General features: G+C 42.0%; 1 protein-coding gene across 1 annotated transcript in view; it reads right to left on the reverse strand.

Moving 5' to 3' along the window:
* Positions 1-26,673, reverse strand: part of LOC121538622 (sterile alpha motif domain-containing protein 10) — a 93,838-nt gene that overhangs the window by 18,134 nt on the left and 49,031 nt on the right. Inside the window, exons 2-3 of the mRNA XM_041846805.2 lie at positions 21,405-21,586; positions 5,994-6,162 (exon numbers count right to left, since the gene is read on the reverse strand). Coding sequence (XP_041702739.1) covers positions 5,994-6,162; positions 21,405-21,586 — 351 coding nt within the window. The remainder of the gene's footprint in view (positions 1-5,993; positions 6,163-21,404; positions 21,587-26,673) is intronic.

Raw genomic sequence — 26,673 nt, forward strand, 5'->3', positions numbered from 1 at the left:
ACGCTCAACTGTGAAACCATACAGATAATTGTATGTGTGGGATACAGAGAGGTAGTCATCCATGCAACCTATTATGTGACTTGTTGAGCACATTTTTACTCCTGAACTTATTTAGGTCATAACAAAAGGGTTGACTACTTATTGAATCAAGACATTTCAGCTTTAAATCTTTTGTACATTCAAAAAATAAAACATAAAAACATTATTCCACTTCGACATTATCGGGTATTGTGTGTAGGCCAGTGACACAATATTTTTTTTAAATCACTAAATGTGGAAAAAGTCAAGGTGTGTGAATACTTTCTAAAGACACTTCAGGCTACCACCAGTAACAACTAATAAGCCAGGTTTGCTAGCAACTTGGGAAACAATAGGCTATAAATGTGCACATTCATTTTTCCCATAGGGGATTTTAGAAACACTTAAAATAAGGGCTGTGTTTCGTGTAGGCTTACCCTGGCGTGACGTTTTGATAACTCTCTCGGTAGGCTTACCCTGGCGTGACGTTTTGATAACTCTCTCGGACAAGGTGACGTTTATCAATATATGATTGGAACCATTTCCCTGTTACTGACAGCGGGATGAACAGGCCGTGGCTCGGGTGGTTGATGTCCTTGATTATATTTTTTGGCCTTCCTGTGACATCGGGTGCTGTAGGTGTCCTGGAGGGCAGGCAGTGTGCCCCCGGTGATGCGTTGGGCAGACCGCACCACCCTCTGGAGAGCCCTGCGATTGCGGGCGTTTTGGATGTTTTGTGCACAAAAGTGTCTTATTAGGAATTTTCTAATCTGACTTCTCTATGTGGCCGTCTATGGAAATTGTCTTTCTGGGCCGGGCGTCAGTTAAACTGCAGTACCGAACCAAAACTGTAGGAGCAGTCTAAACTATGCTTCTAGACCCTGGCCCCTTGGTCCAAACCGATGCTGACATGATGCGCCAGAAAATGTAGCCAAACTTTAATGAGACTTTTAATTACAGACAGTGTCTTCGGAATGTATACAGACCCCTTGACTTTTTCCACATTTTGTTACATTACAGCCTTATTTTAAAATGTATTAAATAGTTTTTTCCCCCTCATCAATATACACACAATACCCCATAATGACAAAGCTAAAACTGGTTTTTAGAAATGTTTGCTAATTTATTAAAAATAGCTTTTTTTTTTTTTACATTTACAAAGGCATTCAGACCCTTTACTTTGTTGAAGCACCTTTGACAGCGATTACAGCATTGAGTCTTCTTGGGTATGACGCTTCAAGCTTGGCACACCTGTATTTGGGGAGTTTCTCCCATTCTTCTCTTCAGATCCTCTCAAGCTCTGTCAGGTTGGATGGGGAACGTTGCTGCACACCTATTTGCAGGTCTCTCCAGAGATGTTCAATTGGGTTCCAGTCTGGGCTCTGGCTGGGCCACTCAAGGACATTGAGAGATTTGTCCCGAAGCCACTCCTGCGTTGTCTTGGCTGTGTGCTCTGACGTGCACTGTCAACTGTGGGACCTTATATAGACCGGTGTGTGCCTTTCCAAATAATGTCCAATCAATTGAATATACCACAGGTGGGCTCCAATCAAGGATGATCAATGGAAACAGGATGCACCTGAGCTCAATTTTGAGTCTCATAGCAAAGGGTCTGAATACTTATGTAAATAAGGTATTTCTGTTTTAATTTGTAATAAATGTGTTAACATTTCAAAAAAACTGTTTTCGCTTTGTCATTATGGGGTCTTGTTAGTAGATTGCTGAGGATTTGTTTTTATTTCATCCATTTTAGAATAATTTGCAAAAAGTCTGAATACTTTCCTAAGGCAGGGGTGTAGAGGGTAAACGCATGTAAAAGCCGTTTACGCATCTTTCTATTTGTGAAATATTGTTTACTCACCTTTTTATTTTTTAAATGATCGTTTACCCACTTATTAATGCGTTCCCAGAGTTGATCAAAGCTCAGAAACGAATATTATTGATCTGAGTTCTAATCGCACCTGGCTCTCTGCGAACAAGTGGAATCATGATTCAGGTATGCTTGTTATGTTCGCCTGCTCCCCCCGGATTTGCCTTGTTAGCAGCGCATTCATTCACCACTCTGTCCAATGGTAAACTCCGCCCACGGTACAGGCCGAGACGTGAAATGAACTAATCAGCCCAAAACAACGCTGGCAAGTGGCAAGTACAGATGCTTGCAAGATGCCGGACATAAGGCAATTTGTTAAACGTCCCTCGACTCCTGTCGTGTCAACAGACATCCCCCAAACAAACAAGAAAGATCTCGGAGAATGAGTGTACAACTGGTAAATAGTCACTGATATTTCAGTCAGGTGGCCAGCTAGCTAGCTCAAGCCAAGGGCTCTGGCTACTGATAGCCAGCTAGCTAGCTAATGTTATAGCTAGCTAACTGGCTAGAAGGATGAAGTTAGATGCTAACGTTAAACAAAGCCTGACCTCAGCAGGAGCAGTTTACTGAAATTAAGCTAGCTATAATCTTTACATTAAACATTGACATTTTAGTCATTTAGCAGACGCTCTTGTCCAGAGCGACTTACAGGAGCAATTAGGGTTAAGTACCTTGCTCAAGGGCACATCAACAGATTTTTCACCTAGTCGGCTCAGAGATTCGAACCAGCAACCTTTCGATTACTGGCCCAACGCTCCACTAGGCTACCTGCCGCCCTGTCTACTATAAGTTCTCAAAACAAAATAACTTTGCATTACAGAGAGTATTGAGACAGACAGTGGTGAGGCAGGCTGCAATGCAGGAGGCAAAGGAGACCGAGTGGAAGCAATCAGGGAGAGAGGTTAGTAGGACAGTGGTTCCCAAACTTGGGGTCGGGGACCAATGTGGAGTCCCCTGCATTTGAAATGGGCTCCCCTGAGAGAATCTGTAATCATATCAAACACATTTTTTTTTCTTCAAATGGGTATAGAATACAACATGTTAAAGTCAACTAAGGGCCTTTTACACTGTTAGAATGCACTTTCATGTCATTATGTGTTGGGATAGCCTGTGGGACCAAAAATGAAATATAAAGAACATTTAATATTATTCTCATGTATATAAAAATCTATTTTTAAAACTGCTTTACAGAGAGTAATGAGACAGACAGTGGTGAGGCTGAGGCAAGCTGCAATGCAGGAGGAGACAGAGAGAGAGGAAGCAAGCAGATAGAGAGGCTAGCCAAGCATTTGGACAGTTGAGTAAAGCAACACCTACACTCTAACATGCCCACTGGAGTTTATAGTTTACCCACCTTGTTTTACCACTACATCACTAAAATTAGGCTAAATGCAAGTCAGGTTTGACAAATATTTTACATTTAAGTCATTTAGCAGACGCTCTTATCCAGAGCAACTTACAGTTAGTGAGTGCATACATGTTCATACTTGTCCAGAGGGACTTTAACATTAACGTTTAAAGGCTTGATTCTGTCGAAAATACTCGAGCCACGGTTTGTTCAGATCAAATGGTCACAAGGCCGGAGAGTGAAGGACAGAAATGTTGAGGGAATTATTTTATAAACAGTCAAATCAACATTATTTTATTGTCCAGCAGCCAAAGGCACAATCCTAGTCATATTAGTAACCCATGCTAGTTGATGCATCTTTAGATCTCCACTCTTTCTTAATTTCTAACAGATATTTCATCTCTGTCATATGAAACCACTAGCTCACGCGCTTCTAAGAACGGTGTTTTCCAGCTAATGGCAGTGTCAGCCAATGAGCTCCTTTGTTGTTCAACGAGACGTGCCATTCCATAATGGCTGCTGTGGCTACTGCTAGCTAGCATGAGGACAAAAAGGGCAGTTTTCTGGGAAAACGGGTAGTATTTCAATCTTATCGATGGAGCAGTGTGGATAAAGGTACAATTTGGAGTATAGTGGCATATCCCATCCCTGCATTGAGGTACGTTTTCTGACCCATGTCTCGCGCCGGCTCCACGATGTCTTAATGTAACCATGATTGCGTTCCGACCCCAGTGCAGCTCAGTGTAAACCAATGACTGTATATATGAATGTGTAAACAAGCGCAACGGTAGGGTAGGTATCTTCTGGCAAGCTCGTAGCCTACAGCCATGTGCGCATGGCTGAGTTTATAATATAAAGAAATACAACTTTATCAACATTTTAAGCTTCTTTGCTTAGATTTTTTTGTTGATGTTCAGTTGTATCTGTTGTCCCAGAACTGTCCATAGTCTGTTTTGAACCGTTCTAGACATATTTTTATCATCCCAGGGACGATGGGAGACCCTTAATTTAGAGCCCTGGAGGGATTCTTATAAAGACATGAAAAGTATTTGGTTTTTTATTTATTTTTTATTTAACTAGGCAAGTCAGTTAAGAACAAATTCTTATTTACAATGACAGCCTACACCAGCCAACCCTGGACGACGCTGGGCCAATTGTGCCCCACCCTATGGGACTCCCAATCACGGCCGGTTGTGATACAGCCTGGAATCGAACCAGGGGGTCTGTAGTGACGCCTCAAGCACTGAGATGCAGTGCCTTAGACCGCAGCGCAACTCGGGAGACCATATAGGTTGTAATATTTTATAGGCTACCAAGGCTGGCCAACCTTCCTCCTGGAGAGGGGGGGGGGACAAGTGACTTGGGCTTTCGGATATGTAAAAAATCAGTCCTACTTGTCCATCTAAAAAAGTTAATGTCAAGCCTTGCAATTCAGGTTCTATTTGTAATTATATGGCAGGCTGATTCTCTACTTACCAGTGACCAGTCACTGGTGCTGCCTGTAGCTTCCACCTTTTATACACATAATAATGAGACAAACTGACTGCACCTGATGTGTGTGTGTGCTCGGTCATGTACAGTGTCTGTAATAGAATATACTGTATAAATATAATAGATAAGATATCTGTTGCTGCTGTTGCTGCTACAGTGTGACATCCCCTTTATGGGTTATTTGTGATCCTAAGGCAGATAAACACTGTGCGCGTGTCAAGGTGCAGAGTGACGTATGTGAGTGGTGGCCGACCATGCAGTTTAGAAAAGCTATCTGTTCTCCGTGAGTGGCTGTGAAAGGGACCTGCTCTATACCGTCTGACTCAAGGTTAAGAGAACTCAGCATTCATATACTGTACGTACATCCACTGAGTGTATAAAACATTAAGGACACCTGCTCTTTCCATGACATAGACTGACCAGGTGAATCCAGGTGAAAGCTATGATCGTTTATTGATGTCACTTGTTAAATCCACTTCAAATCCGTGTAGATGAAGGGGAGGAAACAGGTTAAAGAAGGATTTTTAAGCCTTGAGACAATTGAGACATGGATTGTGTATGTGTGTCATTCAGAGGGTGAATGGGCAAGACAAAGGATTTAAGTGCCTTTGAACGGGTATGGTAGGTGCCAGGTGCATCAGTTTGTGTCAAGAACTGCAACGCTGCTGGATTTTTCACGCTCAACAGTTTCCCGTGTGTATCAAGAATGGTCCACCACCCAAAGGACATCCAGCCAACTTGACACTTGGGAAGCATTGGAGTCAACATTGACCAGCATCCCTGTGGAATGCTTTTGACACCTTAAAGAGTCCATGCCACAACGAATTGAGGCTGTTCTGATGGCAAAAGGGGGGGGGGTGCAACTCAATTTTAGGAAGATGTCCTTAATGTTTTGTACACTCAGTGTATAGTGTCTGTGTGTGCCTGAATGTGTGTGTGAGAATGTGAATGTGTGTGTGGATGTCTGTTATTATGTGTGTGTGTGTGTGTGTGTGTGTGTGCGAGAATCGAGAACAGCTTAAACTATGCCAGTTTTTCCAGCTTTCCTTTTCTTTCACAAAAATGCAGCATTCCTTCTTTCTTAACTCACATCGCATGAATGGACCTTTAAATCTCCTTGTGAGAGATTTGGGTGTAAACCGTGTCCTAAGTCCCACAGTTGAAAAGCTAAGATGTGGAACCAGGGAACTAAAAATACAACTTTGAGATTTGGTTTCTCAGGGTAAGCCTTTTCAGAGCCGTGCCTGAACTGGTCCCACACATTACCTGTGATAGCGTGGTGGGAGAAGGCTTCTACATAGGTTAGGTAGTTGTGTGGACAGTGTTTTTTCAGCCACTTGCAGACGTCCTGTTGGGTCCACAGCACCACTGGTTTGGACAGACTGGACAGCGTAGGGCTGGTGTGGTACACAGTGAAGGCTTCGCCTGGATGCAGCTGAAACACACAGAGTATGGGGGTTACAGTGTGTGTGTGTGTGTGTGTGTGTGTGTGTGTGTGTGTGTGTTTGTGTGTGTATACATTATATGTTTAAATTGTGTGAGAGACCATGGAAGCATAAAAAAACAGATGTCATGATATGATGTTTTGTTGTGTGAACGTACTCTTTGTGTTTTTTTTTGTTTGTTTTTAGTCATTTAGCAGAGCAACTTACAGGAGCAATTTGGATTAAGTGCCTTGCTCTAGGGCACATCGACAGATTTTTCACCTAGTCGGCTCTGGGATTAGAACCAGCGACCTTTTGGTTACTGGCACAACGCTCTTAGCCACTAAGCTACCTGCCGCTGTTGTGACTGAGTGATTGTGAACATTATTTGTGGTGACTGAGTGTGTGTGTCATTTGTATTATCTTTGACTCTTCCAGGTCAGGTCAGCTGCCTTAGTGCTCCCAGCAGTGTGATGGCTGTGGCCCCTGCTGTGTGAGATATGACAGTGTCTGTCACCTCTTCCCCCCTTCTTAACAAGGTTAAGAAAGCTGTGACATTGCCTTTGACCCTGCTTCTGCTTTGTAACACTCTCACACATGTGCGCACACGCACACACACACGCACAATGGCTGAGATCTCTCTGCCCCCCATCCAGCTCTCTCTCACACATCCTTTATTCAGAAGGCATAATTACAGAGTTTAATAAGTCCATTCATAAGGTCATTGACCGTTAATAAGGTCAGAGCAGAGCCAGCATCTCTCTGATGGATTAATGGATTATTTTTATACATGCCTCCTATTAATCCAGCCTGTGATTGGCCCAGTGGAAGCAAGGCAATCGGCTAACATCCTTTATTTCCCTAAAATCTGTCATTTAAACAGAGTTTTAAAAAGGCTCTCCACCATCACTCGATTTCATATTGCCACATACAGGTAACTACCAAAATACAGGAAACACTAACATAAAGTGTCTTGATAGGGTGTTGGGCCACCACAAGCCAGAACGGCTTCAATGCACCTTGGCATAGATTCTACAAGTGTCTGGAACTCTGTTGGAGGGATGCGACTCCATTCTTCCATGAGAAATCCCATCATTTGGTGTTTTGTTGATGGTGGTAGAAATGATGGTCTCAGGTGCTGCTCCAGAATCTCCATAAGTCTTCGATTGTGTTGAGAACTGGTGACTGAGATGACCATGGCATATGGTTTACATTGTTTTCATGCTCATCAAACCATTCAGTGACCACTCGTGCCCTGTGGATGGGGCCATTGTCATCCTATGTGGGCATAGCCATGGTAGCCAAAATAATGGCCTGCCCAGCTTTTTTATACATGACTCTAAGCATGATGGGATGTTAATTTTTGTGGCGGTCACAAAATTTCGTCAGCTGGTGATTGTCATGCAAATAACTGTCGGTCTCACGGTAATTGACCGTTAATTAACATAAACACATTTAGCATCTCCTGGCTTCCACGCATAGCCTACAAGCCACTGATGCAGACCTTTGGAACATCTACATTTTAAAAAGTCTAATAAATCCATGTAATATAGCATACACCTTCACAATAAATCCATTATTTATTTTAGACAGGTCTAAAGAAGCATGATATGAAGAAAATGTAGTCTATTTCAGAAGAACATACTCTTAGTTGTCCTTATGTTAGGCCCTGATCTGGCTATGCCAAATGGCTGTGGGCTACACTAGTTCATTTAGCAGACAAGATTTGCTTATAATTCCGTGGCATTATTTTATATTATTTTATAGTATAAAGAATACAATTGAACAAAGCTGAATAAAACAGAAATATTTTCTGCAAACGATTTGAGGGAGTGCACACATGCGGCTATGCTGTGTTGAGCAGTTAACAAAGAAATAGGTATTCCTATATGCTTAATTTATAGTTATTATTGTAACTTTAGTTGTTCTACAAACATTGGGCTATATGTCTAGATTTTTAATTAATTTTAAGGCTGCATGATGCGACTAAGGATGATTTGAAAAAAAGTAACTTGAAAGGCATTAGCTCTGCTTGGTTTTTGCGCAGGCTGTACACACTTCATTAGTCTCTCATTCACAATTTGACAAGCACTTGATAATGCCTTGAATTTCACGGCGGCATCCCCTTTGTGGCCATAATGCACCCTAAAAAATCCATGCCTTTGTTGTGCCCTTCTCACTGAGTGCGCACTCCGAAGTGCTCTCCATCAGGTGATCGGGTCTTTCTCACAGGCTACAAGTCCTTATCCAATTCCGAGGTGCATATTGAAGATATTGGAAGAACTGTCCACATTTACTTTCGTCAGCCAACAAGATGAGTAGGCCTAACTAACAGCAAAAGCCTATGTCAGTCTACTATCCCCCATAATACAAAAGTTGATCTATTCTATTCTGTGCAAGAAATACATATTCCAAACATAGTCTGGGACAGTTGTGGGATGCAATAGATCCCAAATTAATACAACCACTAGCATCCCCAAAAAGTTTTATGCACTGTGCCGGGGAAAAATACATGTAATCTATGCACATAAGACGCTTTTCCCCTGATTAATTTTCATGCCAGCGAGGTAGGCTATACTCCTGTTGTAATGATAAGCAATGTGGTTAATATTAGGAAAGTTGAGAAATAAATATACTAGGCCTAGCCTATAGAAAGCTGATGGGATCCTCCTCTTTTTAATAGAGACCATCACTCTGTTTTCTCACGCAATTGCATAGCTTATAGAAGAATTGCGCAACATCAGCTCATGGGCTCTCATTAAGTGTTTGATTAGATTTTCGATTACATTTGCATTGATGTCACTGTGAAGGACCTCGGCGTTACTCTTGACCCTGATCTCTCTTTTGACGAACATATCAAGACTGTTTCAAGGACAGCTTTTTTCCATCTACGTAACATTGCAAAAATCAGAAATTTTCTGTCCAAAAATGATGCAGAAAAATTAATCCATGCATTTGTTACTTCTAGGTTAGACTACTGCAATGCTCTACTTTCCGGCTACCCGGATAAAGCACTAAATAAACTTCAGTTAGTGCTAAATACGGCTGCTAGAATCCTGACTAGAACCAAGAAATTTGATCATATTACTCCAGTGCTAGCTTCCCTACACTGGCTTCCTGTTAAGGCAAGGGCTGATTTCAAGGTTTTACTGTTAACCTATAAAGCGTTACATGGGCTTGCTCCTACCTATCTTTCCGAGTTGGTCCTGCCGTACATACCAATACGTACGCTACGGTCACAAGACGCAGGCCTCCTAATTGTCCCTAGCATTTCTAAGCAAACAGCGGGAGGCAGGGCTTTCTCCTATAGATCTCCATTTTTATGGAACAGTTTGCCTACCCATGTGAGAGACGCAGACTCGGTCTCAACCTTTAAGTCTTTACTGAAGACTTATCTCTTCAGTAGGTCATATGATTGAGTGTAGTCTGGCCCAGGAGTGTGAAGGTGAACGGAAAGGCTCTGGAGCAACGAACAGCCCTTGCTGTCTCTGCCAGGCCGGTTCCCCTCTCTCCACTGGGGTTCTCTGCCTCTAACCCTGTTACAGGGGCTGAGTCACTGGCTTGCTGGTGCTCTTTCATGCCGTCCCTAGGAGGGGTGCGTCACTTGAGTGGGTTGAGTTACTGACGTGATCTTCCTGTCTGGGTTGGCGCCCCCTTGGTTTGTGCTGTGGTGGAGACCTCTGTGGGCTATACTCGGCCTTGTCTCAGGATTGTAAGTTGGTGGTTGAGGATATCCCTCTGGTGGTGCGGGGGCTGTGCTTTGGCAGAGTGGGTGGGGTTATATCCTTCCTGTTTGGCCCTGTCCGGGGTTTCTTCGGATGGGGCCACAGTGTCTCCGGACCGCTCCTGTCTCAGCCTCCAGTATTTATGCTGCAGTAGTTTATGTGTCGGGGGGCTGGGGTTAGTTGGTTATACCTGGAGTACTTCTCCTGTCTTATCCAGTGTCCTGTGTGAATTTAAGTATGCTCTCTCTAATTCTCTCGTTCTCTCTTTCTCTCTGAGAACCTGAGCCCTAGGACCATACGTCAGGACTACCGGGCATGCTGACACCTTGCTGTCCCCAGTCCGCCTGGCCTTGCTGCTATTCCAGTTTCAACTGTTCTGCCTGCGGTTACGAAACCCCTACCTGTCCCAGACCTGCTGTTTTCAACTCTTAATGATCGGCTATGAAAAGCCAACTGAGAGACCTGAGCCCTAGGACCATACGTCGGGACTACCAGCCGTGGTGACTCCTTGCTGTCCCCAGTCCGCCTGGCCTTGCTGCTATTCCAGTTTCAACTGTTCTGCCTGCGGTTATGGAACCCCTACCTGTCCCAGACCTGCTGTTTTCAACTCTTAATGATCGGCTATGAAAAGCCAACTGAGATTTATTCCTGATTATTATTTGACCATGCTTGTCACTTATGAACATTTTTGAACATCTTGGCATGGTTCTGTTATAATCTCCACCCGGCACAGCCAGAAGAGGACTGGCCACCCCTCATAGCCTGGTTCCTCTCTAGGTTTCTTCCTAGGTTTTGGCCTTTCTAGGGAGTTTTTCCTAGCCACCGTGCTTCTACACCTGCATTACTAGCTGTTTGGGGTTTTAGGCTGGGTTTCTGTAAAGCACTTCGAGATATTAGCTGATGTAAGAAGGGCTATATAAAATAAAATTGATTGATTAGAGGGACAATAGAGTGCTGAGTACCAGGCAGTTAGCAAGTTTGGTAGGCTACTAATGACCATCAGCAGCATCAGAGCTTGGAGAAGCCTAGTTTACCGTGATAAACGGTCATGTGGAATTTGACTGCCTTCATGACTCGTGACTGCCGGTGTGGCGGTAATACCGTCACCTCAACAGCCCTACGACACACACAGTTTTCATCTGTACGCTATAGTAGTGTGTAGCACTATGCCCAATATTCCCCTAATCACACACATACTTCACTCCCTGCTCAATAATGCACATTTTAATAACCCACATCTATTTATTGCACCGCTCACCCTTAATTAAGATCAAGTTGGAGTGTGTGTGTGTGTGTGAAAAGCTTTCTTGGTTTTAGACAGCTCTTTCTCTCCCTTCAGGGAGAGGATGATTCATTCTGAACACAGAGTCAACAGCAAGGCTGTATTTAGTGTTGTACATAAGCCACTCTGACTGACAGAATTGGTTAGCTAATAAAGACAAGGCTATCACTACTGTGCCCTGATTCAATGTATGGAGAGGATAGAACAATAGGGTCAGACAGTCAGACAGGCTTCAAGACAGAGAGAGAGAGACAGAGATAGACAGTCAGCGAGCAAGACAGGCAGAGAGTGAGACAGCAAAGTGTGAGAGACAGACGTGACGGGAAGAGATGCGAGAGAGAGAGAGATAGAGAAAGAGGAGAGGGCATGTGAAACTAGAATTTGACAGTGGCTCAAATATCAAAGTGACTAATGGCCCTCATCATCAGCAGACCAGACAGAGGGGAAATGGAAAGAGGAGATTCTCTTTATATCCCTCCCCCCTGTTCTTCTCTCCACTCCTCTCGTTTCTGTTCTGTTGTCTCTCTCTGCCTCTCTCCTTCCTTCCCTCCTCTAGTTTCGTAGCCATTCATCTCCCCTCGGCCAGTGGGCCAGCTCTGTGCTGTAAGCACTCACCCTTAACTCCTAGATACCTACTTCTGTCACACCACAGAACCTCTCATTCGTTACACACCAGAAAGAGAGGAGGGGGAGTTGTGTGTGAATGGGTGGAGCGGTATATGAATGGGATCTCAACCATGTAACAGTCATCTTTGACTGTTTGTCCCAGAGGATGGAGAGGGGATGTGGTGATTGAACGAGAGACGCTTCTGTGGATGATGGTCTTAAATTAAAGATAATGTCACTCCTCTCTAGGCTCCCATTTTTGATTGTGGGTATTGTGCCTGGTCCATGAGTATTGGTAGCAATTGTAGAATACTAATTGAATGTGAATGTGTCATCTTTAGTCATTCTATCAAACAATAATCAGTTATTTCTATATCTTTCTTTGTCAGCCCTATTTACAGTATTTTCCTCTAGAGAACAGGCAACCTAGATGTGTTCCCTTGTCCCCCTTGTCTCTTTGATTCATTCCTGTATTAATCTCTATTGTCTTCTTTCTCCCCTGTCCTCCTCCTCCTCTCTCTGGACTATATTAATCCCTCTGTTCCTATCCTTCAACCACCTCTCCTTCCTTCCTTCCTTCCCTTTTCATTTTGTTCTCTGATGACTTTCACCTCCTCTACTCCCCATCAAGTCCAATACTCTCCCTCTCCTCTGACTCTCTCTACACTGACACCTCCCTCTCTCTACTCTCCTTGTCCTCTGCCCCTCCCTCCATCTTGCCATCCCTCTCTTTCTCCCCTCCTGCACCTTTTTTCCTCTCCTCTCATTTCCTCTCCTTTCCTCTCAGCAGCTCGAACTTGAGCTCTGAGTTTCTAGCAGTCCGTCTGAGTGTCTGGTGTATGTATGAGAGAAAGTTTGTGTCTTTGCCACTGCACGTCTTTCTGTGTGTGTGTGTCCTCTGTCCTCCAGTGGCGCTGAATCAGGGATTAGAGGAGTCCAGGGCTCCTTAAAATTCCCCCTCCCTCCCCAATAAGACATTCAGCCTCCTCCCTAGAGCCTGCTGGTCCCGGGCCCTCTGCACCTCAGTCGACACACTCCCCTGCCCCCTGATAAACACAAACACACACACACACACACACACACACACACACACACACACACACACACACACACACACACACCCTCATTGATCAAAAGGGCTCAGCCAATTAACAGAGGAAAGCTCTGGAAGTGTGTGTGTGTTACAAAGCAGAAGCAGGGTAGACAGCAATGTCACAGCTTTCTGAACACTGTTAACACTCTCTCCCAATTCCCATCCTCCCTCTGCAATCCATCTCTTGCCCTTTTGCCTCTGTCTATCACTCCGTCGCTCTTCTTCTTTCACTCTCTCTTCACACTCCCCTCCCTTTGAATACCCTCATCTTTGACCTTCTCTCTTCTCTCCGCCTCTATCTCTCCTCCTCTCTCCCCTTTCTCTCTTCCTTTTTCATTTTCTTTCCCTCCTTCTTCTCTCCTTTACTGTCGTCATTATTAAATCACCCCTTTAATATCTATCCCCACCCCAAAGTCACTGACAGACATGAGTCGCACTATCCTTCATTTTCCCCTCACACCTCCCCAGCCCCTACCTCTATCAATCACAATAACCCTTCATATACCCCTCCTCCAGCATTCACACCAAAGGCCCCTATAATATCTCCATCCATTCTTATCTCCCTTCTTCTATAGTATCAGAATCCCTCATATGTCCCTATTTCCACAGGAAACCTCATATGTCCCTCCCTTTATATTATGCTTGATACAGCCTTACTACATCTCATTCCAGAATCCATGAGCTCACTCCACTATTCATTCAGACTCCTTGACCATTGAGTGAGAGGACTGGGTCCCTGCAAAGCAGCCTGTCTCAGTCATACGCAGATGGCTCTCTCTAAGGACTTTGTGCCAGTAAAATGTCCATGACCTCAGTGGATGTGAGCACACTTCATTTGGGCTGGATTTCTTCTTCTTCTTCTTTCTCTGTCTGCTCTCTCTTTCTCAACTGTCTACAAACGGACAAACTACAAAAAAATAAAGAATAAAACCAAGCCAACCAACCACCAAACCAAGCCTCTCAACATACACAACTGGACACACTTTTTCTTCTCTATGCATTCACGTTCTTTTCTGAAGGAAAATTGTTCTTTACGTGGTTTCTGCTGCTCAGGTCAGTGACTGTCAGTAATGAGGAATCTATACTAATCAGAGGCCAATGCATCCCTCTCCCTCTCCCTCCCATTGGACAGTTAGATCCCTCAAATGAACCCCAGTGTTATGTTGTCAGCAGACAGAAAGTAGAAGTGGACACAGTGTATTGATCTTGGTTGGTGATGGTCTTTCTATTTGTTGGAACTTCATCAAATGTACTTGATACAGTGAGGGAAAAAAGTATTTGATCCCCTGCTGATTTTGTATGTTTGCCCACTGACAAAGCAATGATCAGTCTATAATTTTAATGGTAGGTTTATTTGAACATTGAGAGACAGAATAATAACAAAACAATCCAGAAAAACGCATGTCAAAAATGTTATAAATTGATTTGCATTTTAAATGAGGGAAATAAGTATTTGACCCCCTCTCAATCAGAAAGATTTCTGGCTCCCAGGTGTCTTTTATACAGGTAACGAGCTGAGATTAGGAGCACACTCTTAAAGGGAGTGCTCCTAATCTCAGTTTGTTAACTGTATAAAAGACACCTGTCCACAGAAGCAATCAATCAATCCGATTCCAAACTCTCCACCATGGCCAAGACCAAAGAGCTCTCCAAGGATGTCAGGGACAAGATTGTAGACCTACAAAAGGCTGGAATGGGCTACAAGACCATCGCCAAGTAGCTTGGTGAGAAGGTGACAACAGTTGGTGCGATTATTCGCAAATGGAAGAAACACAAAAGAACTGTCAATCTCCCTCGGCCTGGGGCTCCATGCAAGATCTCACCTCGTGGAGTTGCAATGATCATGAGAATGGTGAGGAATCAGCCCAGAACTACACGGGAGGATCTTGTCAATGATCTCAAGGCAGCTGGGACCATAGTCACCAAGAAAACAATTGGTAATACACTACGCCGTGAAGGACTGAAATCCTGCAGCGCCCGCAAGGTCCCCCTGCTCAAGAAAGCACATATACATGCCGGTCTGAAGTTTGCCAATGAACATCTGAATGATTCAGAGGAGAACTGGGTGAAAGTGTTGTGGTCAGATGAGACCAAAATGGAGCTCTTTGGCATCAACTCAACTCGCCGTGTTTGGAGGAGGAGGAATGCTGCCTATGACCCCAAGAACACCATCCCCACCGTCAAACATGGAGGTGGAAACATTATGCTTTGGGGGTGTTTTTCTGCTAAGGGGATAGGACAACTTCACCGCATCAAAGGGACGATGGACGGGGCCATGTACCGTCAAATCTTGGGTGAGAACCTCCTTCCCTCAGCCAGGGCATTGAAAATGGGTCGTGGATGGGTATTCCAGCATGACAATGACCCAAAACACACGGCCAAGGCAACAAAGGAGTGGCTCAAGAAGAAGCACATTCAGGTCCTGGAGTGGCCTAGCCAGTCTCCAGACCTTAATCCCATAGAAAATCTGTGGAGGGAGCTGAAGGTTCGAGTTGCCAAACGTCAGCCTCGAAACCTTAATGACTTGGAGAAGATCTGCAAAGAGGAGTGGGACAAAATCCCTCCTGAGATGTGTGCAAACCTGGTGGCCAACTACAAGAAACATCTGACCTCTGTGATTGCCAACAAGGGTTTTGCCACCAAGTACTAAGTCATGTTTTGCAGAGGGGTCAAATACTTATTTCCCTCATTAAAATGCAAATCAATCTATAAAATTTTTGACATGCGTTTTTCTGGATTTTGTTGTTGTTATTCTGTCTCTCACTGTTCAAATAAACCTACCATAAAAATTATAGACTGATCATTTCTTTGTCAGTGGGCAAACGTACAAAATCAGCAGGGAATCAAATATGTTTTTCCCTCACACTGTAACTACAACAGAGATATGGAGTAACTCTTGCACCATGCAGATGATCCAAAATGAACACCCTCTTGACCAATCAGAATAGAGTGTCAGCTGTGGTATCAGTTGTCTTTGTCTTTTGTACTGGTTCTTTTGATCATAGAACTACAAAAGTGTGTGTGTGTGTGGTGGGACTAGGCTGTTTTTTCACTAAGGTTGTTTCCTCATTAGTGCTGATCTCTGTTAAACAAACCTAATGGGCTCTAATCTAATCATCTCTCTCTCAGAGAGCTGGATACACACACAAAGAGACCAGGACTGCTCTCTCTGCACTGTTGAATAATGTATAGTGTGTCTTGATGCTCAAAGCCATGTGGAAATCCTACAGTGTGTTCTTCATACTATAGACAAGGTTTTCAATTATCAATTATCTATGTATCCACATGGAAACAGCTTTATAATCCATCTTTGATTAAGCCTTCAGACCTATCTTAGGGGATAGTGTAGCTGTAAATTATTAAACACCACGGTGCGTGTTTGAAACTTTCTTCTCACCCACAGTAGCACAGTTTCTCCAGGGCTTAGGGGAAATGGAACAATTACCTCCATTCTGTTCTCTCTCCTTCCTCCCATGATCCCGTTGGCTTACAGGGCAACCAGGAAGTGTGGGGTTATGTCATGCTCGCTTTGAGGTCAGGCACTGTAAAGGTCTTAAAATAGAATGTTGTTGTTTTTTGCCTTTGTTTTCTGCCATTCCAGAAGTGCACAGATGTGTTCCATATTGCATGAGAGCATCTTGTGGAACAGAGACTAGCTTTCTGAAGTCTGTCTTTGCATGCTCACATTAACCCCTGATATGCAGGGTCATTTAGCAGACTCTTTATTCTTCAATAGCCAATATGAATAAAATCACCATTGTACAATGTCCTCACATATCCAACTCAATGTATAGACTTTTCTGAAAGCATTTGAGCCCCAGAGAGAACAAATGGAGACATTATCTAAAGTATTGAATAGGGCTGTGGCGGTCACAAAATTTCGTCAGCCGGTGATTGTCATGCAAATAACTGTCTCACGGTAATTGACCGTTAATTAACATAATTTAGCATCTCCTGGCTTCCAAGCATAGACCTTTGGAACATCTACATTTTAAAAGGTCTAATAAATCCATGTAATATAGCCTACACCATCACAATAAATCCATTATTTATTTTAGACAGGTCTAAAGAAACATGATATGAAGAAAATGTAGTCTATTTCAGAAGAACAGAATAGCATACTCTGAGCTGTCCTTATGTTAGGCCCTGATCTGGCTATGCCATATGGCTGTGGGCTACACTACTTCATTTAGCAGACAAGATTTCCTTAGAATTACATGGCATTATTTTATATTATTTTATAGTATGAAGAATACAATTCAACATAGCTGAATAAAATAAAGGATATTTTCTCCAAACAATTTGAGGGCACATGCGGCTATTCTGTGTTGAGCATATAGATACTCCTATATGCTTCATTTAGAGTTATTTATGTAACTTTAGTTGTGATACAAAGGTTGGGCTATATGTTTTGATTTTTAATACATTATAAGGCTGCATGATCTAATGATGATTTGAAAAAAGTTGCATGAAAAGCATGAGCTCTGCTTTGTTTTTTGCGCAGCCTGTACACACTTAATCCGTCTCTCATTCACAATTTGACAAGCACTTGATAATGCCTCGAATTTCCCGGCTGCATCCCCTTTGTGTGGCCGTAATGCCCCCTAAAAAAATCCATGTCTTTTGCGGCCAGCGGCTGTTTTGGACTGAATATAATCATTATAATTTCCTTCTCCCGGCTGCGTGCTGAAACACCTCTCACTCATATGGCTCTCAGTCATATGATCGGGTCTTTCTCACAGGCTACAAGTGAAGACAGACATATTAGGAACGCAACTGCGTGCGTCCTTATCCAATTCCCAGGCGCATTTTGAAGATACTATCCTCCATAGTACAAAAGTTGACCTATTCTATTCTGTGCGAGAAATAAATATTCCAAACATAGTCTGGGACAGTTGTGGGATGCGATAGATCCCAAATTAATGAAACCACTAGCATCAAAAAACCTGTTTTAAGCAATGAACCTGACGCAACCGATGAGAACGTTTGACTTAAAATGTTGATAAACTATTAGGCTATTTCTTCACATTATAAGCGCAGCAATGCGCACACAGCAGTAGGCTATAAGCGCAAATGTTCCATTAGCAGGAAAATACCATTCTCAAAAGTGACCACAAATGTGATTATGGCTTTTATAGCTCCCGTGTAGCTCAGCTGGTAGAGCATGGCGCTTGCAACGCCAGGGTTGTGGGTTCGATTCCCACGGGGGGCAGTATGAAAAACGTATGCACTCACTAACTGTTTAGCGTCTGCTAAATGACTAAAATGTAAATGTAATTATAAAAGGTGAATTTATATGGTGAAAATTATCTTCCCCAAACATGAAACTCACGCGCTGCATATGTATGCCAGTTAGGCTCTACACCCGTTGTAAAGCGGATTCATGTGCTTCATTTTAAGAAGTTATTTGGCCACTTTAGTTGTGAAACAAACCTTATGAAAACATATAGGCCTATGGGCTAGGCTATATGAGGTGTGCGACTAAGATTTGAAAAAGTAGCACAAAAAAAAGCATGCACTGTTTGCCTTAAGCTGGGCATCATTGTGATAATATATCATTCACAAGTGATAGTCTAATATTGTCACTATTCTTGATTTAATCTTGTCTTTACATATTCTAAATAATATACAGTGGGGAAAAAAAGTATTTAGTCAGCCAACAATTGTGCAAGTTCTCCCACTTAAAAAGATGAGAGAGGCCTGTAATTTTCATCATAGGTACACGTCAACTATGACAGACAAATTGAGAAAATAAAATCCAGAAAATCACATTGTAGGATTTTTAATGAATTTATTTGCAAATTATGGTGAAAAATAAGTATTTGGTCACCTACAAACAAGCAAGATTTCTGGCTCTCACAGACCTGTAACTTCTTCTTTAAGAGGCTCCCCTGTCCTCCACTCGTTACCTGTATTAATGGCACCTGTTTGAACTTGTTATCAGTATAAAAGACACCTATCCACAACCTCAAACAGTCACACTCCAAACTCCACTATGGCCAAGACCAAAGAGCTGTCAAAGGAACCAGAAACAAAATTGTAGACCTGCACCAGGCTGGGAAGACTGAATCTGCAATAGGTAAGCAGCTTGGTTTGAAGAAATCAACTGTGGGAGCAATTATTATGAAATGGAAGACATACAAGACCACTGATAATCTCCCTCGATCTGGGGCTCCACGCAAGATCTCACCCCGTGGGGGTCAAAATGATCACAAGAACGGTGACCAAACATCCCAGAACCACACGGGGGACCTAGTGAATGACCTGCAGAGAGCTGGGACCAAAGTAACAAAGCCTACCATCAGTAACACACTACGCCGCCAGGGACTAAAATCCTGCAGTGCCAGACGTGTCCCCCTGCTTAAGCCAGTACATGTCCAGGCCCATCTGAAGTTTGCTAGAGTGCATTTGGATGATCCAGAAGAGGATTGGGAGAATGTCATATGGTCAGATGAAACCAAAATAGAACTTTTTGGTAAAAACTCAACTCGTCGTGTTTGGAGGACAAAGAATGCTGAGTTGCATCCAAAGAACACCATACCTACTGTGAAGCATGGGGGTGGAAACATCATGCTTTGGGGCTGTTTTTCTGCAAAGGGACCAGGACGACTGATCCGTGTAAAGGAAAGAATGAATGGGGCCATGTATCGTGAGATTTTGAGTGAAAACCTCCTTCCATCAGCAAAGGCATTGAAGATGAAACGTGGTTGGGTCTTTCAGCATGACAATGATCCCAAACACACCGCCCGGGCAACGAAGGAGTGGCTTCGTAAGAAGCATTTCAAGGTCCTGGAGTGGCCTAGCCAGTCTCCAGATCTCAACCCCATAGAAAATCTTTGGAGGGAGTTGAAAGTCCGTGTTGCCCAGCGACAGCCCCAAAACATCACTGCTCTAGAGGAGATCTGCATGGAGGAATGGGCCAAAATCCCAGCAACAGTGTGTGAAAACCTTGTGAAGACTTACAGAAAACGTTTGACCTGTGTCATTACCAACAAAGGGTATATAACAAAGTATTGAGAAACTTTTGTTATTGACCAAATACTTATTTTCCACCATAATCTGCAAATAAATTCATAAAAAATCCTACAATGTGATTTTCTGGATTTTTTGTTTTCTCATTTTGTCTGTCATATTTGACGTGTACCTATGATGAAAATTACAGGCCTCTCTCATCTTTTTAAGTGGGAGAACTTGCACAATTGGTGGCTGACTAAATACTTTTTTTCCCTACTGTATGTGTGAAATTCGTTTTGATTTAGAATGGCCATTATCATGCACCTGTCTCTAAATAGGGGCAGCACTATGGAGGATGCTTTTCCGTGGTTCAATTTTTTGTTTTGTTTATATATTTTTGTTATATATATATTTTTTTAAATGTTTGTGTAATTTTTTTGTCATTTAGCAGACGCTCTTATCCAGAGCAATTAGGGTTAAGTGCCTTGCTCAAGGGCACATCGACAGATTTTTCACCTAGGCGGCTCGGGGATTAGAACCAGCAACCTTTCAGTTACTGGCACAACGCTCTTAACCACTAAGCTACCTGCCGCCAGGTAGTCTATACTCCTGTTTTAAAGAGAAGCAATGTGCTTACTACTAGGAAAGTTGAGAAATAAATATAGTAGCCTAGCCTATAGAAAGCTGATGGGATCCTCCTATTTTTAATAGAGGCCATCACTCTCTTTTCTCATGCAATTGCATAGCCCACAGAAAAGTTGCGCAACATCAGCTCATGGGCTCTCATGAAGTGTTTGATTAGATTTTTGATTACATTTGCATTGATGTCAGAGTGATTAGAAGGACAACAGAGTGCTGAGTACCAGGCAGTTAGCAAGTTTGGTAGGCTGACCATCAGCAGCATCAGAGCTTGGAGAAGCCTAATTACCGTGATTTTGAGCACTGAAATACTAGCCACTGATAAATGCATTACTCACGAATACCACTACACTTTTTTTCTTCTATCTTCCAGAGGCGATTAAATTACCTGCATTCATCTCATTACTTGTGCTTTAATCATTCATCTCTTACATAATCACTCTCTCTTGTGGGTTTCTAACACAGTCTCAGGAGGTAGTGGCAGCTCCTGTGAGGAGGCAAAAACAATCAAACATCCTTTGTAGTGTGCTGATAAGACTCCATAATGAGAGACACAAAGCAGTGCTACTGATGTATAAAGCATATGTTAAGATCACTCAGATTTTTAAGGATATGTTACTTTGTATGATCTCTCTCTCTAGTGCTGGTGCCTAAATCTGCATTCTTAGCGCCATACTATACACAGCAATGACTTTTACCAATAGGTAACGTTGATTTGGACAGTGGTCAAACAATATTTCTGTGCTGTGACCGTCTATACTGTTTAGGTTTCCATTTCAATCTGAGATGAACAAGGTGAAACTCATTAATCTGCTCCTCAGCTCACTGTAGGTCCTTGCTGTTGTACAATCCTATTGCTGACAGACAGTGACCTAATTAACAACCAGACCTGGTACTGACCAGACACCCTGTGTGTGTGTGGGTATGCGTGTGTGTGTCCATATATGCCCATACCTGTATGCCCTCTGTGCCAGGCTGCTGCAGTAGTTTGACGGTGCGTGTGTATGTGTTCTTCTGTACCCTCCCATCGTGCCAGGTGAAACTAGCCCCTGACCGGCGAGGCAGTTGGTAGCTTAGCTCCTCTGCAGACACTGTGTGCTCCAGGGATGCACGGCAGAAACTGAAGCTGGACGCAGCTGCAGACAGACAGACAGTTTAGTTTATTGGGATCCCCATTAGCTACTGCACATGCAGCAGCTACTCTTCCTGGGGTCCACATAAAACGTACAAATACATGACAAGTACACAACAGTTATACACAAGAACAACATTACAGATATATATTGGAAAGACACCAAACAGAATATTTACACACTATTCAGATATACATATTCAAATATACAGTATGGTTAAATTAGATATTTAGAAAGAGGAGCGGCACTGTGATACAATGTTTGTTTTTTTTTATCTGAGAGAGAGAGTTGTTTTTGAGATTTTTGTTTTAAGCCTATCTCAAACCTTAACCATTCAGAGTTATTGCCTAACCTTAAGATTTCTGAGTTAATGCCTAAACTTATCCCTAACCTTAAAAATCGGAGTTAACTTAGAAATTTGACTTAGAAATTTGACATTTGAGAAACATGGATGAATGTCTAATTCTGTCGTGAGACCGTGAGAGCTTGTTGAATAAAATCCCCAAAACCATTCCATTAAAAACACTCTCAGTTGCATGTGGCCATGTCAGGAAAAGGGCACCATGTCATAGTAGTCATAAAACATACTGTATATATAATAAGATATCACTTAAGGAAAATAAAATATGGTTTAAAAATATTAAACTCAAATCCAGAATTAATTGAAGAAAAACCCTTCAATCTCAATGTGACTACTACTACAGTTCTATAACTCTGTCCACTTACTGTAACCCTGCCCTCTCTCTCCTGCCTCTCTCTCCCCCCACTCTCACTTTAATTCTGTGTATCATAGTGACAGAGAGACCGTGTTTTGAGTATTGAGCCAATAGGCCAATTCTGGGATACACCTGCTCTCAGCTGAAAAGCCAGAGACTGTTCCATAGAGCAGAGGGGATACAGAGTTCAGAGAACCATGAAGGAGAAAAGAAAAAAGGAAAGAAAAGAGACTGAAGAGAGACATTTATTTTAGAGAGCAGTGATGATTTTCCTATCTACTTCTGCATTCTCCTCTCTCCCCTCCCCCTCTCTCTCCCACCCTCTGCTCTCATCTCTCTGTCCATTCTGTGGTCCCTCTCTCTCTGCTGTCCTATGCTGTTTGTCTGTGGGGTTGAGAAACACAGAGAGAACAGCAGAAGAGAACAGCAGAGAGAAAGAGGGAGGAGAAGCGTTCAGCGGGCCTTCCCAGTCAACTTGGCAGGGAGAGGGAAGGGAGAGAAGAAGAGGAACGAGAGAGTGGAGTGCTGTCAGTGAACTGTAAATCTACTGGTTATTTTACATTTTACATTTTAGTCATTTAGCAGATGCTCTTAGCGAGAGAGAAGGTGGAGTAGAGAGACTGAGAGAGTGGGAGGGAGGAATAATTATTTGGTGAATAACTGAGGAATGCTGGGAGACATAAAAAGTGTCTACAGGTTTTAGTGGTTTCAAATCAGTTTTCGGATAAAGCTTACCAGCACCACCCACATAACCAATCTATTTGAGTCACTTTGAAAGTGTTCTAGATAAAGTACTCCCATCAGCCCCTCCCGTTTCACAGTGAGCCAAACTGGCCTCTGTACAGGGTTTAAAAAAGTTAACCTCCTGACTAGGGAATGGGATCCACAGTACTATACAGGATATACACCTCTTCATTAAAGGTCCAATGCAGCCATTTTTATCTCAATATCAAATCATTTATGGGCAACAATTAAGCACCAAATTAGCTTCTTAGCAAAGGGCAATTTATTAAGCAAGAATTTTGCTCGGACTGTCTGGGAGTGGTCTGAGTATGAAGGGGAAAACTGAAAATGTGCTGTTATTGGCAGAGAGGTTTGGAACTCTCTTTCTTATTGGTTGATTAACTAATTTACCGCATGGTGATGTCACCATGGAAGGCAAAAACTCCATCCCACCAAAACAGGCTGAAAACTCAGCCAGTCTTTTGAAACGGCTCTTACACTAAAAGGGCATTATCATCATTTTCACAATTTCACAATATAATTCCAACCTCATAGTGTGGAAATATATATAACAAACAGGAAAATCACGTTTTTTGAGTGCACTGGGCCTTTAAGACCAGCCACACATGATTAACAACTGGCTCCACCTTCATTGACACAACACTATAACTGACATTAGAGCTTATGGTTTTATTGGCAGGTCACTCTCAGCTAGAGTGTCTTCTATCCAGAGAAGGAGGTTTGAATTACCTCAGATGTTCACTGCAGAGCACTAAACTACAGACACATCAGATATACACTACCAGTGAAAAGTTTGGACACCTACTCATTCAACGTTTTTTCTTTATTTTTACATTGTAGAATAATAGTGAAGACATCAAAACTATGAAATAACACATATGGAATCATGTAGTAACCAAAAAAGTGTTAAACAAATCAGAATATATTTTATATTTGAGATTCTTCAAATAGCCACCCTTTGCCTTGATGACAGCTTTGAACACTCTTGGCATTCACTCAACCAGCTTCATGAGGTAGTCACCTGGAATGCATTTCAATTAACAGGTGTGTCTTCTTAAAAAGTTAATTTGTGGAATTTCTTTCCTTCTTAATGCATTTGAGCCAATCAGTTGTGTTGTGACAAGGTAGTGGGGGGTATACAGAAGATAGCCCTATTTGGTAAAAGACCAAGTCCATATTATGGCAAGAACAGCTCAAATAAGCAGAGAAATAACAGTCCATCATTACTTTAAGACATGAAGGTTAGTCAATCTCAGAAAGTTTTAAACTGTCAAGAGGAGTGAAACAAGGTTGTCCAATATTGGCATATCTAATTATTATTGCCATCGAGATGTTAGCTATTAAAATCAGATCCAACAATAATATCAAGGGATTAGAAATCCAGGGCTTAAAAACAAAAAGGTGTCATTGTACGCTGATGATTCATGTTTTCTTTTAAATCCACAACTTGAATCCCTCCACAGCCTCATAGAGGATCTAACCTCTCTGGATTACAACCAAATTATGATACATGTACTATATTATGTATTGGATCACAAAAAAATAAAAATTTTACATTACCATGTAGTTTACCAATAAAATGGTCTGATGGTGATTTGGATATACTCGGAATACATATCCCAAATGAAATAAATGATCTCTCTCCAATACATTTTTATAAATACCTGTCAAATTGTGGAAAAATCACCCTGATTAACTCTTTAGTATTATCCCAGTTTACCTATTTGCTTATGGTCTTGCCTATGCCTAGCGAACAGTTTTTTAAATTGTATAAGAAAAAAATATTCCATTTTATTTGGAACGGCAAGCCAGACAAAATTAAACGGCCCTATTTATATAATGAATATGAATTCGGAGGACAGAAATTATTAAATATTAAAGCATTAGACCTATCACTAAAAGCTTCAGTCATAAAAAAAGTTATACTTAAATCCGAACTGGTTCTGTAGCAAATTAGTAAGACTGTCTCACCCAATGTTCAAGAATGCCCTTTTCCCTTTATTCAGATTACAACCTCTCACTTTCAGTTATTTGAAAAGGAAATTATCTCCCAAATATCACTATTTCTAAAACAAGCCATAGAAAGTTGGTTGCAATTTCAATTTAATCCTCCAGAAACGACAGAACAAATAATGCAACAAATATTGTGGTTAATCTCAAATATACTAATTGATTAAAAAAGGTATAATCTTTGTAAATGATATTATCGGTAGGACTGGTGGAGTTGTCGCACATGCAGCAAACAAAAACATATGGAAATATCTGCTCGACCCAAAATTACAACCAAATAATTGCAGCATTACCGCAAAAATGGAAGAGGAAAGTGGAAGGGGGTAAAAGTAAGGAACTTGTCTGTCGGCCTTGCATTAAATAATATAATTGGTTAAAGAAAATTGTGATAAATAAAAAAGTATACCAGTTTCATTTAAGGACCAAAGGATTGACAGCCGTCCCATATAGATTGCAAAATAGTTGGGAAGAGATTTTTGACATACCGATTCCATGGCATAGGGTTTATGAACTGATACGCAAAATGACAGCGGATTCAAAACTTAGAATTTTTCAATGAAATTATTATATAAAATTCTTGCTACCAATAGAATGTTATTTATATGGGGGATACAATCTTCCCAGCTCTGCAGAATCTGCTGCGAAGAAACAGAATCATTAGATCATTTGTTTTGGTCCTGTTCATTTGTAGCTTGTTTTTGGACACAGGTCCAGGAATGGCTAAAGGATTGCAATATTTACCTGGAGCTAACTCTGCACATAGCACTACTGGGTTATCTGAAAAGTCATAGTCAATCGATCAATAATATAATAATACTTTTAGCAAAAATGTTTATATTCAATTTACGATCTGTAGAAACAATGAGAATAGAAAGGTTCAGAACTTTTGTAAAACATCACAGTACAGTTGAAAAATATATGGCAAATAGAAATCCAATATGGATGGTGTTACGAGATAGATGGGAGGTGTTGAATGGAGCTGAAGGATGGGACTAATAACAACAACTAATAACAACAAGATAACTAATGTAAAACGTACTGTGTCCATAATAAGTATATAGGTTATAGGTTGAGGTTGAGAAAAAAAACATGGGGGATTGGAAGTGATGCAGACAATTACATTGATGGAAGTTACAATCTATCTGAAATATTAAATGGAAGACCCAGAGTTACCTCTGCTGCAGAGGATAAGCTCATTAGAGTTACCAGCCTCAGAAATTGCAGCCCAAATAAATGCTTCACAGAGTTCAAGTCACAGACACATCTCAACATCAACTGTTCAGAGGGGACTTTGTGAATCAGGCCTTCATGGTCTAATTGCTGCAAAGAAACCACTACTAAAGCACACCAATAAGAAGAAGAGACCTGCTTGGGCCAAGAAACACGAGTAATGGACATTAGACCAGTGGAAATTTGTCCTTTGGTCTGGAGTCCAAATTGAAGATTTTTGTTTCCAACCGCTGTGTCTTTGTGAGACGCGGTGTGGGTGAACGGATGATCTCTGCATGTGTAGTTCCCACTGTAAAGCATGAAGGAAGAGGTGTGATGATGTGGCGGTACTTTGCTGGTGACACTGTCTGTGATTTATTTAGAATTCAAGGCACACTTAACCAGCATGGC

This window comes from Coregonus clupeaformis, chromosome 24 (genome assembly GCF_020615455.1).
Source record: "Coregonus clupeaformis isolate EN_2021a chromosome 24, ASM2061545v1, whole genome shotgun sequence".
NCBI classification, from domain to species: Eukaryota; Metazoa; Chordata; class Actinopteri; order Salmoniformes; family Salmonidae; genus Coregonus; species Coregonus clupeaformis.